The 18,411-nt window shown below is 48.9% G+C and overlaps 1 protein-coding gene across 1 annotated transcript; it reads left to right on the forward strand.

Moving 5' to 3' along the window:
* The first annotated feature begins 4,845 nt into the window (after nt 1–4,845).
* LOC144101694 (uncharacterized) lies at nt 4,846–16,385 on the forward strand. The gene is made up of 8 exons (XM_077634829.1): nt 4,846–5,049; nt 8,287–8,536; nt 9,811–9,964; nt 11,044–11,302; nt 12,972–13,130; nt 14,060–14,276; nt 15,035–15,179; nt 16,133–16,385. The coding sequence occupies exons 1-8, from the start codon at nt 4,846–4,848 to the stop codon at nt 16,383–16,385; spliced, it is 1,641 nt and encodes a 546-aa protein (XP_077490955.1).
* The last annotated feature ends 2,026 nt before the right edge of the window (nt 16,386–18,411 follow it).

The raw sequence follows: 18,411 nt of genomic DNA on the forward strand, positions 1-18,411 counted from the left end.
ACGCGCCGTTTGATGTGGGGGACAGCGTGTACATTGAAAACTGCCAAAGGCAGATTGGGCTAGCTCGTAAGTTCCAGACGAAGTGGAGAGGACCGTGCGAGGTTGTCGAGAAGCTTTCTCCGGTAAACTTCAGAGTCCGAGACGTGAACCGGCGTTTGATAAGGATACACGCAAATCGCCTCAAGTCGGCACCGGTTCAGTATTCACGAAATGAGGAAAGGGAAAGCGCGGATTTTGATGCGGACAGAAGTGAAGCGGAGCGCGCAGATAGTTCGCAAGAAACGCCCTCTCCTGCATTTGTTCGGCAGGCGCCCGAGGTGACGGCCGGAATGCCACCGGATTTACTTCATGCATTGCTAGAAGAAGAAGCGCGCGAGGTTGCCGCGCAGATAACGCCAGGAGAGGCTCCTGCCACGAGCCCTCGCAAGTCCCAAAGCAGACAAAGGGGCACAGACTTATTTAGTATGACTCATGAAGGCCGATATCCGCTGCGAAATCGGAAAGCTAAGTCGGACTAATGGCGTAAACAGAGCGGAGTTGTGAACTGGTTAGAATTGTGTAATGCCGCAGCTCATAACATTGCTATGTGCTTATGTGTTAAGTTATCGGAGTTGGTAGTTAAACCTTTCTGTCATTAAGTAACACCTGCACAGGAGAGCATGCGGAGCGCATGCAGAACCTGCCCTACTTCCTTTCGTTATCTATATTTTTGTCTGTGCCGTGATTGTGCTAGAAGTGGGAGCTCCTTTGTAACTGTGGTAAATTTATTTTCGTCCAGTTTGGACTAGAAAGGAGAGGCTTGGGTGCTGAGTTTCATGTTTATCTGTAAAAGAAGATCAGTGCTGCCCCTGGAGACGCCAGTATTGACAGCGGAGGCATATGGTGTTGTGCAGTGGTGTTGAGTGCAGCGAAAAGTGTTTTGTCGGACGCACTGTGCGAGGCGATTCAGAAAGACAAGGGGAGCTGCGTGGACTCAAATGTTCGGAGAACATTCTTCTGGAGGGTGAGCGAGTGTGACATTCCGTGTGTGATACGAGGATCCACGTTCGACGGCGCGGCGTAGACGGGGAACCGTGACAGCGGCATCATCAATTGCCCAGCCATGCTCTTTGAGTGACGACCGGAAAAACCGGTCCCGCCGCCGCCCCGGGGAAACAGGCTTTGTCCTCCCCAATTTCCGGTTGCATTCCAGGACAGGGGAGCTGTCAGCGGGCCAGAGCGCGCCGTACCACAGCCGACGCTATGCGAAACCGCGAAGACGACATTCTTTCCCTCCCCCCCTTTGTCGTGGGCTATCGCCGGGAAGGCACCCACAGCTTCCCAGAAGGGCCGCGACGGACACCTGTCATGGCGGACAGGCAGTACTCGCCAAGAATGTGGAAAGACAGGCGCTAGTGAATTAGCTCCGAAGAGAGAGCCTGTGTATACTCTCACTTGAGAGAGAGTGGTGGCGTTTTTGTTGTTTATTTAGTTTGTATTGTTAACAGACTCTGGGGTCGAGGCTAAGCCCAGCCCAAGGGGTGGTCCCCATCTCGCATGTTATTTTGGATTGGAGAATTGATGCTTTGGGCGGGCCACTGGAAATGACCGCCCTTAGTCCTTTGTTAATCAAGTGCTTAAAAGCGCATGTAAACGGATGCAGTTCAGTCTGAGCTGGGGCTCCATGCTTGGCATGTGATGTGATGCTGCTTAGGCACTGGCCTGCCCGGTCGATGAGTGAAGTGGTGCAAAGTTTGTTCTTTTGTAGATTCAGTTCTGCTTTTTCCAGTTTGGCTCTCTGTATATGTATGTTGTAAAATTGTGCTCTGCTGTCATCATCTACAAGCTCGCCTCCTGTTCATCTTCCGGGCCGGGCGACACTGGAGGAAGGGTTTGTGAACCATCCTCGAAGAAACGGACGACTATTGAAATTCTACTGCAAGCACGCTCGGGACGACATCGCTACGAAGAGGGCCTTCAGCGCCGAAGCCCGACGGCGTGCAGCTTCTGCCAGCAACCGCTCGAGCCCAACTCCGGAGCCACTCCATCGCCCCCATGAAGTCGTCGGCACGTAAGCTCGGACGCCCCAGCCTCTGATGTATAACCTTAATCATGTGTAATTATTGAATATACCTGTTTGTTTAAACTGAGCCATACGGTGTCTCTTTGCCTCTCCGTCCCGTGTGGACCTGCGCATTATGGGGGTCGTCACAATAGACTTTTCGATCATAATCGTTCGCGATCTTCAAAAGGCAGCAGACCCAGTTTTTCTTTCACTCCCATGACATGACCGGCTAGATCAGTCATAGTGTGTAACGTGCTAAGTGGGCTGGCAATCGTGAAGGCGGCTTAGTACTGCTATGCGGGGCTTGAGTGCGCTGATCAAGCGCTGTAGATTTTTGCTAGTGATGCATATCATCCGAAAGTCTAGGGGCGGGCAGCATCTCCCCCTTGCCCCCCCCCCCCTCCCCCCCCCCTTCCTTTGCTTGTGCCCATGATTAGTGCTCGGGAAAAGGCTCACAATTCTCATGCACGACAGCGACCAATTACTCGAGGTAGTTAAACGCGGCAGTTAAAAGCTCCTATTCGACATTCCGGTGCCCTTGGAAGGCCCACCTGATCACTGCATGCAACTGACAAAAAAAAACTACAATTTTTGGGCGAGATTGCAGGAACGGCAGCTGAGATGGTCTGATGATTAACAGAATAAAGGCCGCGGAAATTAAGGCTGTCTCTGAGCCCACTGCTAGGATTTCCCTAGTTTCGACCGTGTTCGAATGGTCTATGATCCCTTCCTTGAACTTTAGCATGGTAGTCTGCCTTAATAGGAGAGGTGTGAAACCGAACACGAAGTGTGGGAAAAATCGCCTGTAGGTGTGGGTTCAGCAGCGTGAGAACGATATGGTTGAGGAGATTCCCCACGCATCATCATCATCATCAGCCTTAATACACCCACCGTAGGGCAAAGGCCGCTCCCATGTCTCCTCAATTAACCCTGTCCTTTGACAGCTGCACCCACCCTATGCCTGCAAACTTTTTAATCTCATCCGCCCACCTAACCTTCTCCCGCCCCTTGCTACGTTTGCCCTCTCTTGGAATCAACTTCGCTACCCTTAAGGACCATCTGCTATCTTGCCTTCGCATTACATGCCTTGCCAAAGACCATTTCTTGCCCTTGATTTCGACTAGGATGTCATTAACACGCGTTTGTTTCCTCACCCACTCTGCCCGCATCCGGTCTCTTAACGTTACGCCTATCATTTTTCTTTCCATGGCTCGCTGCGTTGTCGTTAACTTAAGCTGAACCCTTTTCTTTAGCCTCCCCATGCATAATGTTTGTTAGATATGGCGCAGGTTGTGGATCGACACGAGCTCACCCGCCTTTGGTATTAGCATGATGTCTGCGTGCTTCTACTCTTGCTGAAGCTTTTCCGCCCGCCAGGTGTCGTTGTAGTAGTCTGTTACACAGGGTACAAAATAACTTAATCTCCAGTAACACCGCCCGCACTAGCATGTTTTCGTGATTTGCCTAGCGGTCACCGTGGAAGAATCACAGCACGTCTTCTGCTTTCCAGTTTAGCAATAAAGTGCGAAAATACTGACAATATTCCTTCGTGTTGCGTAAACCGCGAAATGCATTGATAGCTTTCGAAAACGTAACTTTTTGAATATCTCTGGTCCGCTTACGCCTTCGTAAATTCCTTATTCCTTCTTTCGGGGTTACTGTCCAGGTGTCCACCAATTGTGAGATTGCTACCACGCCTTTCCTTATAACTGATCATATATTTTATGCGGGCGCGCAATCGCTGCGGCTTCGGCAGGGCGAGAGAAACCATGTCTGGAGTTGGTGCTATGAATCAGGTGCGAGTCGCCAGCAGCGCTATCTTGCGAATCTCTAAAATGGACCATGAAATTGCGATTAAAATGTGCCGTTTGCACCATACTGGCTCTATTAGATAGTGTACAGGGCCAGCAATGCGGGAGAAAACTATTTGTTTTGCCTGGTAATGAAATTTATCCCGTTCACTTGGAACTACAGAGGCGGTCTTTGAGTAAATTCTTTTTCCTGCAAGCATCAGTCTTTCTGAAGTTCTGAGGGAATCTCGATTGTTTCGCAGATCTAGTTGTCTTCTAATGCATAGAGGTTCGAGTAGTCGTTGAAAGAAAGAAGGAAATAATGTGACCATAAGATTCATAGCTATATTCTGGGATCGACACCGTCTTCACAAGAGGAGCTGTGGTGCTTCGATTCTTTCTTGATTTCAGGAAAGAATCGAAACACCACAGCTCCTCTTGTAAAGACGGTGTCGATCCCAGAATATAGCTATGAATCTTGTGGTCACATTATTTCCTTCTTTCTTTCAACGACTACTCGAACCTCTATGCATTAGAAGACAACTAGATCTGCGAAGCAATAGAGATTCCCTCAGAACTTCAGAAAGACTGATGCTTGCAGGAAAAGGAATTTTCTTGATTTCAAACCCGCCGCGGTGGCTCAGTGGTTAGGGCGCTCGACTACTGATCCGGAGTTCCCGGGTTCGAACCCGACCGCGGCGGCTGCGTTTTTATGGAGGAAAAACGCTAAGGCGCCCGTGTGCTGTGCGATGTCAGTGCACGTTAAAGATCCCCAGGTGGTCGAAATTATTCCGGAGCCCTCCACTACGGCACCTCTCTCTTCCTTTCTTCTTTCACTCCCTCCTTTATCTCTTCCCTTACGGCGCGGTTCAGGATTCCAACGATATATGAGACAGGTGCTGCGCCATTTCCTTTCCCGCCCAAAAAACCAATTAATCTTGATTTCACTGCGTGCTGTGTGAGCCGGACTTCGGGCAAAAATCTTTTCCCTTCGTATGTCGCCCAAACAGGATGCCTCCAAAGAGGCGTGTAAAAGCTGCCGCCCGGCCCGGTCCACGCCCACATGGCAACCGCCACCGGAGGGCGACGGCTGGTGGTGGCAACGTCTTCCCCGCCGCTCTGAAGGGATTGCTGCCCGACAAGCTTTTCGACCAGGATGGCAAGGGTGGCCGAGTTCAAAGGGTGCTCGCTGAGGCGGGCCAGCTCGGAAGAGCGGTGAGTTAACACAGCGTACAACACCCGTGTTCATTCATTTGATTTTTTTTACTTGCACTTACTGCAGGCCAGTGCTTTGGCCCAAGCAGGAGGGGCTTACAAATACAAGCATACAACAAAGAGAACACATACAACGCGAGAAAGACCACCTGGGAAACAACCCACCTGTGGAAAAAAATGGTTAGGCAGTAAAAGGGAACAGCAGATCTCGTGTATGATAGGATCGCGAATTGTATGACAAATAGTTGTTCGTAAGGAAAACAGGATACATTAAGTATGCAAAATATGGGTTTGTAATTCTTTCACAAAATTGTTGCCTTTAAACATATTTTTTAAAGAATCCAAAGGAATACATTGTTATTAACTTTACAACTAGCTTAGATTTGGAATCAGCCAGTGTACCAGCGTGCTACTAAACGTGTTATTTAAGTGGTGAAGGCGCAGCTGCGTTTGGAGGTTAATGATGCCTGCAGTGCAATCACCTAGATTTGCACCGAACAACTCCTGGTCAATCGGAGTGGCTGAAATGAACAAGGAAGTAAAGGTGGCTTATTTAGTTGTTATAATTCAATAAATGAAAATTTATAAACGCCATAACTACATCGCGTATTTAAAAATATTTTAACTCCTCGTTGTAATTAGTCCCAATGTTACAAAAGCCATGAAAACGGGTCCTGCGATAGAATGGAACGGAATGAATGGTTTATATAACTGTTGTAGGCTCTAACTTTTTCAGACGCCGTTTGCGATTCGTGTTGAAAATGGTTTGACGTCTAAATAATCAATGTAGGCCTCAAGAAACATTTTGGCAACGCGAAACGGCAACTGATGTTTTCAGGAGGCTAACGCAAAGTTTCGAACAGAGACTGCGAATGGTCGAAAACTGAAACAATTAAACACTCTAGCATATTTAGGAAGATACCGTTCGCAGCGGTCCTCCGTATTACCGCTTCTATAGAAAAAGAAAGACAAAAAGGACACCTCGTTATTTGCAGCTCGGCAGGTAATGCTGCCTCTGCCTTAGCGCTCTCTGCCGCCTGCTGTTCGGGGAAAAGTGATCCCAATAACGACGTTTCGTATAACAGCGATATAGCATTTTCCGCAAAGCCACAAGTGTCTACAGTGCGGCACAGCTGTATAAGCGCTTCTGCAGGGTTAGCGGTGTGGTCGACGGATCCAGTGTTCTCGGCTGCCGTCCCTCCCTCAGCTTTCAACAGCACTCATAGATCTGTACTCTGTACTGACTAGCGTGCATCTATCTTTGTGGACTGCACCGCCGCTGTCCTTTGTTATATGGACGCCGCTCTAAGAAGCGGAGGGTAGCCGGGAATCCTCATAGCACGATGATTTAAATGCGGCAAACTTTTAAGGCGCTTCCTGGGCTGCTAAAGCAGCGTAAAGAGCACGTTTGAGAGATGAAGGACTCCATGGAGAAAAATTTTTGCACTGGCACAACCATCCCCAAATGACAGGCTGATGACCTCAATCCATGGGTGGATTGAGGAAGCCGATGGCTTACTTCTGTGTAGAGGAGACAATAGGAAATACGAATGTGAGCTAGAAGACGCTACGTAAACCCAGCGTCTTGTCGTGACCGGCCGAAACAAAACCAGCGACAAACATGCCACAAACAGAACAAAACCAGCCATAAACTGTAGACGTTGGGTATAGTGTATAAGGGTGCTAGGAGTGGAGTGGAATACTGTTAGCGGAGATATCATAGCGAACTGCTTGCTCCGCGTTGGGATTTGGCCGTCTGAGACTCCGACGACGATATGCCCCTCACAAGGCTCTGAGAGTTCTTGAGACAACCTGGAGCTACAGGCCCTAATTCAGCCTATTACGGACGGACGGACGGACAGGAAAACTTTATTTCAGCAAGTGAGTTTTAGACCCTGCAGGGTCCCTGGGCCACTGCGCGGTCCCGCACTGCAACATGAGGACAATGGAGGCCGACACAGCGAAGAAAGCACAGCTCAGCCTTTATTTATATTGAGTAATAAGGCAGGCTCCTCGGCATGGACAGAAACAAACTCTTATCACAAAATTCTATGGAGATAAATTTAACTTGTATTTCTTGGATATATTTTTCTATGGATGGACCACTTAAGTACACTTTTTCGGAGGCATAAACTTAATAATTACGAAAAAAGAATGTGTTTCCTAGCTCGCAAAAGCTCAGTTTTGAGTGCAAGAATATTTATTTCGTCAAAGAAGCAGTACACAAAACAATACACAAAAGGAGTTCTCAGTGCATGAATGCTACATCGGGACCTCCTATCAGTAATGTTAAGCTATGCATTGAATTATAAACAAACAGAGCAACAAAAGCAGTCCACTGTGAAAGGACAAAAGTCGGTAAGTATAATGGGAAGGAAAGCAACAACCGAAAAAAATATGCTTTAGGAAGCATAATGACGCTATAAGCGATAGAAATAAGGAGGCAGTTACTCATCGGCATCCTTTCAAGCGAAGTCCTTGCTGACAAATGAGCTTTCACAGAAGCTTCGCAGATGAAAAACTTGTCTAGATCAGGCCTTCGATCCCATGACCACCGCTTAACCGGAGCAGCCACTCTATGAACTGATCAGGAGTAAAACCAGTCAAAAGACGGGACACAGCGAAGAGACGAGGCACACACACGCTGTGTCCCACATGCTGTGTCCCACACATGCTGTGTCTCTTCGCTGTGTCCCGTATTTTGACTGGTTTTACTCCTGAACATGTACCAACTGACCCAGATTTCAACACTACTATGAACTGAGCTGAGGCAGGAATGCTAGGAGATGGCCAGAGAGGCCGAACTGATGAACAACTCGAAGCGAAAACGGTGCTATTTCACTGTGTTTTGGGTGAATCCTTCGTGGTGGTCCTGGGTTCGAACCCTGACGAACTTCAACAGCGAAGTGACCGCATCATCATCATCATCAACCTGACTACGCCCACTGCAGGGCAAAGGCCTCTCCCATGTCTCTCTACCCACACCGATAACTACGCCCATACCATACCCTACACCGGGAAGTCGACAGCTTGGAAAAAAGCGTCTTTTCAGCGGCATGCGCTGCTGCCCTATGTCTCGGTCAAGTGGAGTTTTTGTCGTTAAAATACAGAACTGTATCAATACTGGCAGAAATGAATATTTCTTCGAAGTCCCTTCAAAACTCCTCAACTGTTCAGCGTGCTGTACATTCGTGACGGTAGTCTTCTCGACCGCTGTGTTCCTTGCATGATTTACAGAAAGCCCTGTACGAAGGGGTGCAGTCTCTGCTCCCTGCCTCCGAGGCGGCCAAGAAGGCTCAAGCAGATGAGGTCAGCGAGCACACCACGACGCTCGAGATGAAGCGATTCGCGATCGAGGGCGACCTGTCGCGGGTGACTGTCGCCGAGGAGCCCGCCGCCTTCATGAATCTCTTCAGGCAGTTGACAGACTTGAGCCACATGACTTCCACAGCTCCTGTGAGGAGCCCCGAGAGAGAAAGGAAGAAAGGTGAGTCGGCCCAGTGGCATTTTGAGGAAGGAAATATCTGCCATCTCACTTATCGGTTCAGAGAAATGGCAACAGCTGTTCTCACTCCTCCCTCCCCCCTTTATTAATTGCTTCATTACTATCGGATCAACGCAGAAACGAGGATTTGGAAAAGTTCCAGAGAGGGCGCTGTAACCATTTTAACGGAACGCTGTAACTTAAAAATTCTGGCAAACAATGATTTACCGAATTGGTTACGTCACCGACCACGTTACTCGTTTTACAAGCGCTTTGCTGCTTTAAAGAGCTGAGCACCTGCTTTTTTTTGCGGGGGGGAAGGGGGTGTACTTATGAGATATCCAGTGGTTTCTCGGTAATACCTCGATTTGAGCACACTACCGGCCACACGTGAGTTCGGCCCATTGCTGGGTCATCGCTGGAAATAATAATCCCAGTAATACGCATGTATGAAATAAGCGACTGTATTGGATTCTCACGATGACCGGCGGCGACATCTAACCTAGTGGGGGGCAGGGTCGGCCGGTAAACATGTTGCACCGCGAATACACGTTCACAACTGGAGGAATGATGTCGTATATGCCCGAAACTCCTCGTAGGCTTTGAAAGACAATAGCTGTAGGCAGTTGACTTGCTACAGCTGTGGACGTTCAAGCAGTAGGCTTGCGTGTTCACAACAACAATGACACCAAACTGCGGTCGGGTGAGACCTCCGACAGCTTAGAAAGAGTTTGAAACCGAGCTTGTTCGTTTTGAATAAGTTTCCGTCAGAGCCGAAAGGGGGCGACTGCACTGAAAGAGAACACGCGACAAGGGGATGAAGGCCATTAAAAACCGGCGTGGGGAACTTCGAAAATATTATGAAATGATTGAAGCAGTGTTAGGCGGCCCTGATTTATAAGTTTCGCGATAGCCGTAAGGGGACAAAGGGCGATAAAAACACGAGGTTCGTCAGCCTCATGATGTGTGCTTGTTTTCCGCGCAGTCGACTGTTCGCTGTCCTCTATTTCTGCGTTCACCCCCTGTGTAATGCAGTGGTGACAATGACAGCTCGGTGAAAACTTCCCAAAGCACGTCTAGGCAAATTCATATGCCTGAAGACAGTGCTTCGGTCACACTAGACTCGTGCTAGACTCATGTTTCATCTGAGATGCCACCTCTCTCCCAATATACACTGGGGGAAAATGAGAGTACTGTGAAGCCTCGTCGCTACTGCGCTGTAGCCTGGATGACTGCTAATAGTTTGATTTTTGGCGCACCCACCCCGCCCCCTCCAGAAGCGCTGCGTGTGACATACTCGACCGCTGACACGGCGGCTCCAAACCACCGTAGCTTGGTGGTGGTGAGCAGCGCACCGGGGGATGGACAGCGAACAACCAGGGGAAGCCCCAGGAGGACTGGAGGAAGGCGTCGGTACACCAGGCGCAACGCGTGAGTGGAACACTTCGAGCCTTTAGGCCAGACGAGGGCCCCTCCCCGCAACTCGGTCCCACTCGCCGCCTCACCTGCATCAATATTGGTATAGACAGCGTCGAAAGCCACCACCAGTATAAATGCTAGGTTAAAAAAAAAGTTGTGTGATAAAAGGCTTACGGTATGAAATACTGGGCGTGGCGACCGAATTTCGATGAAGGAGAATGGAGAATGGAGAGAAAGATTGCACTTTTTTTCATTTACTGACTCTTTTAACCCCTGAACGCTTTGACATAAGATAGAGGGAAGAGTGCAGAGCGATGTTTCCATGCGAACAAGAAGAGATCGGAAGAGTAAAGGGAAACAGAAAAAATGCAGCTAGAGCTAAGCCCAGCAGCTCACCAACTATTACGTGCAATAATTTTTTACGTCTTCATGAAAGCGAAAAAATGCGTTTGCGCAGAAAGGCTAAGCTTGTGTTCACTTCGTTGGCTCAGAAACAAATGTAGCGCTCAGATCTACAGCACAAACAGGAACACATTAGTTTATAGAAACTCATGTGCTAGACACCTTCTCGAAGCTCGACCATTTCAGGAGATTTTCTCGTCCTCCTGATTCAACTGTACCCACGCTCATGTTAGTCCAGAAAACTGCCTAGTCTTTTGGCCTTACCTTTCTATTCTATTAGCTATGCTTACCTTCCTTCCTTTATCCTCCCCCACCCTCCTAGAAAGCTTGGCTCGCCTCACTCCAGCGGGATGTGGTGAAACAGGCAGAAAGAACTGAGCACTTCAGTAATGTACTACAATCAAGTGCTCTCTTCCATACCGCAGCGGTGGCCTAGTGGCTTGAGCATCCGCCTCGCATGCGGGAGGTGCGGGGCTCGATCCCCAGTGTCGCCGGGTACCCACCGGTGACACTGGTACAAGCTTCCCTTCGCTTGCTTAATCAGGGTGAAATGCTTGGGAAATGGGTCTTTGACCATAGATTGAGCAAATGAAAATACTTTGTGCCACGGCGCTCTTTGGCCGCAGATGGCCTTGCGCCATAACAATTCACTATCATCATCACCAAGTGTTCCCTTCCCCCCATTGCAGGTTCCTCGAGACGTGCATGTTCGTACTAAGCGCCGTGGTGATGATTCTCCTGCTTCCCACCCTCGCCGTCCTGATGCCGTACCTCCGCCACGACAACGATTCGGCCCAAGAGGCGGACGCGGTCGTACTCGAGACCCTGGCGCCCGTGTTGTCTTACGAGCTGCCCAGGGAGCAGGCGTCCCACTGCGGGCGTCGACGAAGCCAGGCGCCCAGAGCCCCGTCGACGGCCCCAGAAAACATGGCGGCCAACTCGCCACAGGCGAGTTGCGTCATGCTTTTGCGTGAGATACGTTTGGCGATATCGTCTGCAAAACGTAAGGGTGGGATAGCATGTTCCGCATTTTTCTAACACACGATGGCCTGGCCTAGCTCAACATGTGCTGGAACCAAACTCTGGACGGTGTCTGGAAGTTTTCGAGAAGTGCAGATGAACTTAACACGTGAGGAAACTACGGCGTGCCATAGCCTAACTCTGTGCGAATTGATACTAAAATAATTCGAAAATGCAATAAACTGGATTCGTCTCAAATATTTGACTATGCACTATTTGATTTGTTCAGGGAATCAAATAGTGCATAGTCAAACAGGACGATATTAGATTCGCAATGAGCAAGTTTCGAATATACACGTACCTCTAAAAAATTCATCATCATCATCATCATCATCATCAGCCCTACTACACCCACTGCAGGGCAAAGGCCTCTCCCATGTCTCTCCAATTAACCCTATCCTTTGCCAGCTGCATCCACCCTTTGCCTGCAAACTTCTTAATCTCATCCGCCCATCTAACCTTCTGCCGCCCCCTGCTACGCTTACTTTCTCTTGGAACCCACTCCGTTACCCTTAAAGACCAGCGGTTATCTTGCCTTCGCATTACATGCCCTGCCCAAGCCCATTTCTTTCTCTTGATTTCTCTTGAATTAGCAGTGGTTTAACTGTGTTACACCGAATGTTCGAGCGATAGTGGACATACAATTTGGGCCAAATCTAAGGTCAGATTTCAGAGGTGGGCCAAATTTAGGAGTGGCCCGCATCAAATTTTGAGACTGTCATTGTATCGAGAACATTCAAATTTGCCTGGACATCGATTTTGGTCAAAATGAATGAAGGTCAAATTTTGGGGGTGGGGTGGGACAAATTTCGGGAGCAGCCCGGTTCAAATTTAAAGACTACCATCGTAATGAGCGCGTTCAAATTAGCCTGTGCATCGATTTTGGTGCAAATCGATTCATGTCAAGTTTCAGGGGTGAGCCAAATTTGGGTAGTGACCCGGGTAAATTTGGGGACTACCATCGTACCGAACAGATTCAAATTAACCTGTACATCCATTTTGGTCCAAGTCGATGAACGTCAAATTTCGGAGGTTGGATGGGCCAAATTTAGGATTGGCCTGGGTCAAAGTGGGAGATTACCATCGTATCGTGCATATTCGATATTCAAATTAGCCTGGACATTGATTTTGGGCCCAATCGATGACGGTCAAATTTCAGCGGTGGCATGAGCAACATTCTGGAAATGACCTAGGTCTAATTTGGAGACAGCATTGCATTGGTCATAGATAGCCAAGGTATGCTTCGGCATCTGACTTAAGGCTGTTGCTATGAAGGTCACTTCCGAAGGTCACTTCAATGTCATATACGCATATGGACTGAAACTTGAGTTTTGTACTGAGTAGAGCTATCGCTCTAAAAGCATCATACTCAGGCTTGACAATCGGGCAACATGCTCTCTAGAGGGCGCTGCACTAGGTAGTGTCCCCCACCGACTTTGTTTCAACATTCAAAGGTCTCTGTTAGATACGAAAACTAAAGAAAACCGATGGCGGAGTCTGTTCTGTTTAGCTTTCTCCGTTCGATCAAGCTCGGGCTGTTTAATTAACTCAATGCCTGGTGGATGCCTCAACCGTGGTCCTTGCATTGGGATCGCAGACTGCTCTAAGACTTCCCGTCATTCGGCGCCGGCGCCTCGTGTGCCTTTACAAGGCCGCAGTTGACACCATCAGCCTGATAAACGACCTCTTCAGCATGTGCACGGACGTGGTCTACGGGCAATTCTACGTGGACAAAAAGGGGCCTTCTTCAAAGCAGGTCTGCACACCCCTATTTACCCTGTGTTTCCTCGACTCCCGTGGCGATGTCTGTCACTTTGACGGATACCCAATAATTGTAGACAAAATCATTTGTCAACCGTAAAGTATTTATGAACGCATTTTTTTCATAAATTGTCAGATTTAGCTGTAGCAATTGATATATCCACAGATCTCCGCTCCGTATTTTGCTACACATGTGAAATACATGTTTGCACTTTCGTCTTTGTTGGAGTTGTACAAGCCGATATTCTCTATTTCATTATGTAGCCCACTATCCTGCTGTAATGCCTTAGCGATGAAGGGTATACTGTAAATAAATAAATAAATAAATACCTATGACAGCAGCGTAGTAAAAAGTAAGGAAAAAGAGAGGCGGGGGGGGGGGGGGGGACGACCAGCAGAGAATTCTAGTTACTTCGGTTTCTTACCTTGCACTGGAGGGAGGAAAACATAATCACCGATACGACGAATGTCACCGCATAGTCATTCTGCATGCCTTTTTGTAGCGATATCTTCATTACGGTATCATTCCGAGCCTTCAGCGTGGCGACGCCGCCACGCTGTCACGTGGCTGGTCACCAGGTTCGGATCAGCTGCCGGCGGCGCGGCGCCGTGGCTGATCACATGGTCGGTCACGTGGTTGGTGACGTGACCAAGTTCCACTCGGCCAGCTGTAGCTATCGCGTCACTCCAGGTTTAACCAGAGCTAAACCACCGCGATTTTTTTATTTTTTGTTTCCTTTTTCTTTTTAGTTGTTGCCCTTGTAGCTGTAATATCTAATATGTATTTGTTCTGCTTGAATGTGTAACATGATCTGCAGTATGAAGTAAATAAATAAAAGTGCGAGGGAACGTAGGGAAAGCGCAGTGAACGATGACGCAAGAATTGGCTGCGCGTGTAAGTCGCCTCGTGCTCGTCCGTGGCAGCCCGCGCTGGACGCCAAGCTCCCGGACAAATCGAGGTACGCTCACGGCCCACGCACTCTGGGCTGGCTGGGCGGAGAGCTGAGCGACGCTGGGGACTTCTCCCGGTTGGCGAGCCCATCTGCTCGAAACCATGTGCTGGAGAAGTTTGCACAGGGCTTCACGGCCTGGATCGAATCATGGAGCTTCGACGGAGCCCACGTCGATTGGAGGTACCCCGGTAAGTTCTGCAACGGACAACGCGTTTTCATGACACGCATGGCTTCCATGTGCGGTCATGCCTTCGCACTACTGGTAGAGTTCAGCTCTGTGTTAAGGATTCGAAAACATCTTGTGTCGTAGCAGGAAATGATATCGCAGTACAGTTCAACGTATCAAAACTGACAATGATCTTTTTTCTTTTCTATTATTCTTTTTTTTGGGGGGGCGGTATTTTCAAGCAGGGTCCGCTATTAGTGAACGACCACACTAGCCAAGCATGAAGATCACGCCCAGCGATGGCACCGCGTCTGACCGCTGGCCCAATCGTCGTTGCTACAGTTGTTAGGTAGTGCTGCTATTGTCTAGTTTCGCGTTTTCATGCCCGCCTTTACTTTGTTGAATCGATTTCTAGGGACCTAATATTAAGGTGGATCTAATAAGAAGAGTATAACGCGCTTGATCCTACTAGAAGTAAAAAAAAAATCACAAGCAAATATAATTTTGCAGCAGGAATAAAAAACAATATACGGAACGTATCGATACTATCTGAGCCGTAGCCATTGGAACGGTCGCTAAAAATGAGTTTTGTTGTATGATCAAGATATGTAACAATTTTCTCGCTGGGATGGCTTAGCAAACAAAAATTAAGGTATATAATAAGCATGATATGAAAGGCCCGGACTTCGGTACGTTCACTGCAAGTGGGCAGTTGAGGCGTTAATTTTTAGGAGGAATGCCACATCTCCAAGACGACTGTTGGCCTCTCTTCTTGTTCAGGCGGTCCGTGTCAGGTTGCGGACGACGTGACCAGGTTCGTGACGATGCTGCAAACGCTGCGCATCAAGACGCGTCTCCTTTCGGTGGGCCTCCCTTATGATGAGACCATGCTCACTGCGCGATTCAAGGTCAACAAGATAAGCAGGTATGTTGCGGGTCAGTGTTCGAACGAATGCATGACCTTCCGAAGAGTTATAAAATCCTCTTTCATAATAATGAGAACACATAATGTGTATTGAAGAGAACACATTGGGAACATGTGCGGAACGAGGAACGAGTTACGTTAACTGTTTTCGGCACGAAGCATTTGGCGACATTTGTTGACGGATGAAAAATCTGGAGGACTTCACGCCGAGTCAGCGCTGCAGTATTGATGGGGAATTCTGCATGCAGGTAGCGCTGTACTGCGGTGATTCAGCGCTGCGACTTCCGCGCGGCTTTCTGCAGCTCTTCGGAGCTGTGCGAAATGGTGCGCTATGAGAATTGGAACAGTAAACACTAACAAGTAGACTGCACGAACGTGTGAATAAACATTTATGAACAATCAGAACAGGTTTGAAGCTTGATAATCTGTGCCTTATACCTTTTTTAAACATTGGTGCGGCATGAAGTGGCAGGCACTTGCACTCATGTGCCGCTGCTGGTCGTGCAGTGGTTTACGCTTAACGCCTAGTTATTTATAAAGTCATGCAGTTCTGCAGTTTCCGGTATTGGAGGACTTCTCATGCTTGACGAAATTTACTGCTGTGCGGCGATGTCCCTGATGCTGCTTACGGGTGTGTATGCAGTAATGCTGATGCTAATCGGAATGACATCTGCGAAGTGCTTCGTAGGAAGATACAGGTGCCGCGTATTGAGCAAGGCATCAAGAAAATGGGAAAAGCTGCGCCACTCTGTGTTAAAGGAAAATGGCAAGTCCGTGGGCATAATAATGTGGGCAATGTACATCTGCACTTCGTCGATAAGAAAACAATGGCTGCTCTTTTTGGTACTAATGGTGTTTTAGAGACGAGTTGTAGGGATGGAGTGAGCGTTTCAGGCGTAAAGACAGCTCTCTCATGCGGCCAACTCAATGTCCGCGTGACACCTTGGACACAGCCTCGCTGATATGGTGGTGGTGGGCACTGACGAGACATTGGCGGACGACTTCACCGGCCAGCCAAGCTGTGCGGGGAGGCCTCTGGCGCAGGTTGCTGCTTCACTTTGGAGGGTGGGACGCATGACGTCATCACCGCAGCAGTCTGCCACGAACTATCGGGCACAGATCTGCCACGCTATTTCACTGGCTTCCGTTGTCTACTATCGTCGATTCGTCCAGCCACAGGCTTCGGAAAAAGGGTGCGTTTCCTGATAATAAGCCGGAGTCTGCGGCTACAAAACCCATCCTAAGTAAAGCAACCGTTTCCCAACCTCACATGACCTAGTCCAACTGTCATGAGCGCAGAAAAAACAGTAATCGGAGGCGTGTGCTCGTCAGAGCTTCTATTCAGCTCAGTTCTGTTTCAAAATTTTCCCTAAGTGGTGGTTGTACTTTTCGCCCCTGCTGAGAAAGGGCATTCTTGGTATGCTGAACGAACTAGCCACGCCTAATCAAAACATAACTTAACCCGGAAAGCTTACTGGCACAAAACTTTGTGTTAAATGACTGAGCTTTACTACTACCTAATGACGCGAAGATTGCTTTTGCTTCATATCTTCGCTTCGCTTCCCGCATTGACTATTTATGGCGCGGACTAGTACAAGTTTGGTCAGAGAAAACTATTAAAAACACTGCTCAGTTTGATTAACTTGTCGGCGCTTTCCGCGATTCTAAAGTTTTGAACGACATTAGTTTGTTTACCTGCATTATACGCAGTTTGATTTTCGTGACATACATGAGGAATGATTTGTAGAGAGAGGGCAGGCAGATGATTTCTAAACGCACACAAAGCGTTTGCGTTCCACCTCTATCAAAACCCTGCCGTCCTGGCAAGCACCCTCAGGCTTTCCCCTTTCTTGCTCCCCTTGTGTACATGAGGAATGTGTCGTGCAACGAGCGTATGAGTGAGCTAAGTTCAGAGTAGATGAGGTTGCGGGTTGTAACCGCGCCTTGACGTTTATTCAACAGCCTGTACCAGAGGGAACTCATATCCGGTAACCCACTTTTTTGTTTTACACTCGGCGATATCGTTTACGATTTGACGGCACGTCGATATGTGCGAAAAAATGCTGTGAACTTCATAGGTCATTGAAAAGTCCCAAAACTAATAATAATATGGAATGAAATGTTTGTGAGGAAACGGGGGCGCAGTAACTGTTTCACACATGACCCGCGACACATGAACAGCGCCGTTAGGGAAGGCATATGAAGGAGGATATTAAAGAAGAAAAGCGGCACCTTAGTGGGGTGCTCACTAATAAACTCAAACACCTGTGTTTCCTTAACGTGCGCTGGCATGGCAGAGCACGTCGCATGCAGCCTTCTGCGTGCTTTTGGCCTCAGTGAAAAAAAAGTGAAAATTCGTTTTTGGGGAAAGGAAATGGCGCAGCATCTCTCTCACATATCGGCGCACACCTGAACCACGTCGTAGGGCAGGGATAAAGGAGGGAGAGAAAGAAGAAAGGAAGAAAGAGGTGCCGTAGTGGAGGGCTCCGGAACAATTTCGACCATTTGGGGATCCTTCGCCCCCGCCGCGGTGGCTCAGTGGTGGCGCTCGACTACTGATCCGGAGTTCCCGGGTTCGAACCCGACCGCGGCGGCTGCGTTTTTATGGAGGAAAAAAATGGCCATGCTTAGTTTGGTTAAGCCAAGAATGCGTTGCATATCTCGATGGAGTTCCGTGCTGCTCCGTTGACTCGATAGGCTATTGACTCGATCGCTATTGAAACTGCCCGTGTAGCAGCGCTCGATCGCCTTTGAGTCGATAGACTATCGGTTCGAGGGCCCTCGAAATGGCCGTGTGACAGGGGTATAAGACTGTCCCGGCGAAGGAGCGCAGCTCTTTTATACATATGCCGTGACGTCAATCATAGCGCAGCGCCCCTAGCGGGAGGAGCGGGAGTCAGGTGGTGGCTGCGACCGCGCGCGACCGCGCCAGTTGGGGCCCAGCTTTTCCTCCGTGACGTCACGCGCCGGCGCAGCGCCCCTAGCGGGAGTCAGGTGGTGGCTGCGGCCGCGCGCGACCGCGCGAGTTGGGGCCCAGCTTTTCCTCCGGCTGTCGTGACGTCACGTCAGGTGGTTGCGCTAAAGGTCAATGGTGGCTGCCCGGCTGCGCCCAAGGGCTGAACTGAGTGATTGCAATATGCAACGCATAAAACGCTAAGGCGCCCGTGTGCTGTGCGATGTCAGTGCACGTTAAAGATCCCCAGGTGGTCGAAATTATTCCGGAGCCCTCCAC

This window comes from Amblyomma americanum, chromosome 8 (genome assembly GCF_052857255.1).
Source record: "Amblyomma americanum isolate KBUSLIRL-KWMA chromosome 8, ASM5285725v1, whole genome shotgun sequence".
NCBI lineage: Eukaryota > Metazoa > Arthropoda > Arachnida > Ixodida > Ixodidae > Amblyomma > Amblyomma americanum.

Excerpts from the sequence above, each read along its gene's own strand:
- LOC144101694 (XM_077634829.1), top strand. The coding sequence starts at position 4,846 with ATGCCTCCAAAGAGGCGTGTAAAAGCTGCCGCCCGGCCCGGTCCACGC. Across the intron at positions 9,965-11,043 it reads CGGTACACCAGGCGCAACGC|GTTCCTCGAGACGTGCATGT; the intron begins GTGAGTGGAACA and ends CCCCCATTGCAG. Across the intron at positions 14,277-15,034 it reads CGTCGATTGGAGGTACCCCG|GCGGTCCGTGTCAGGTTGCG; the intron begins GTAAGTTCTGCA and ends CTTCTTGTTCAG.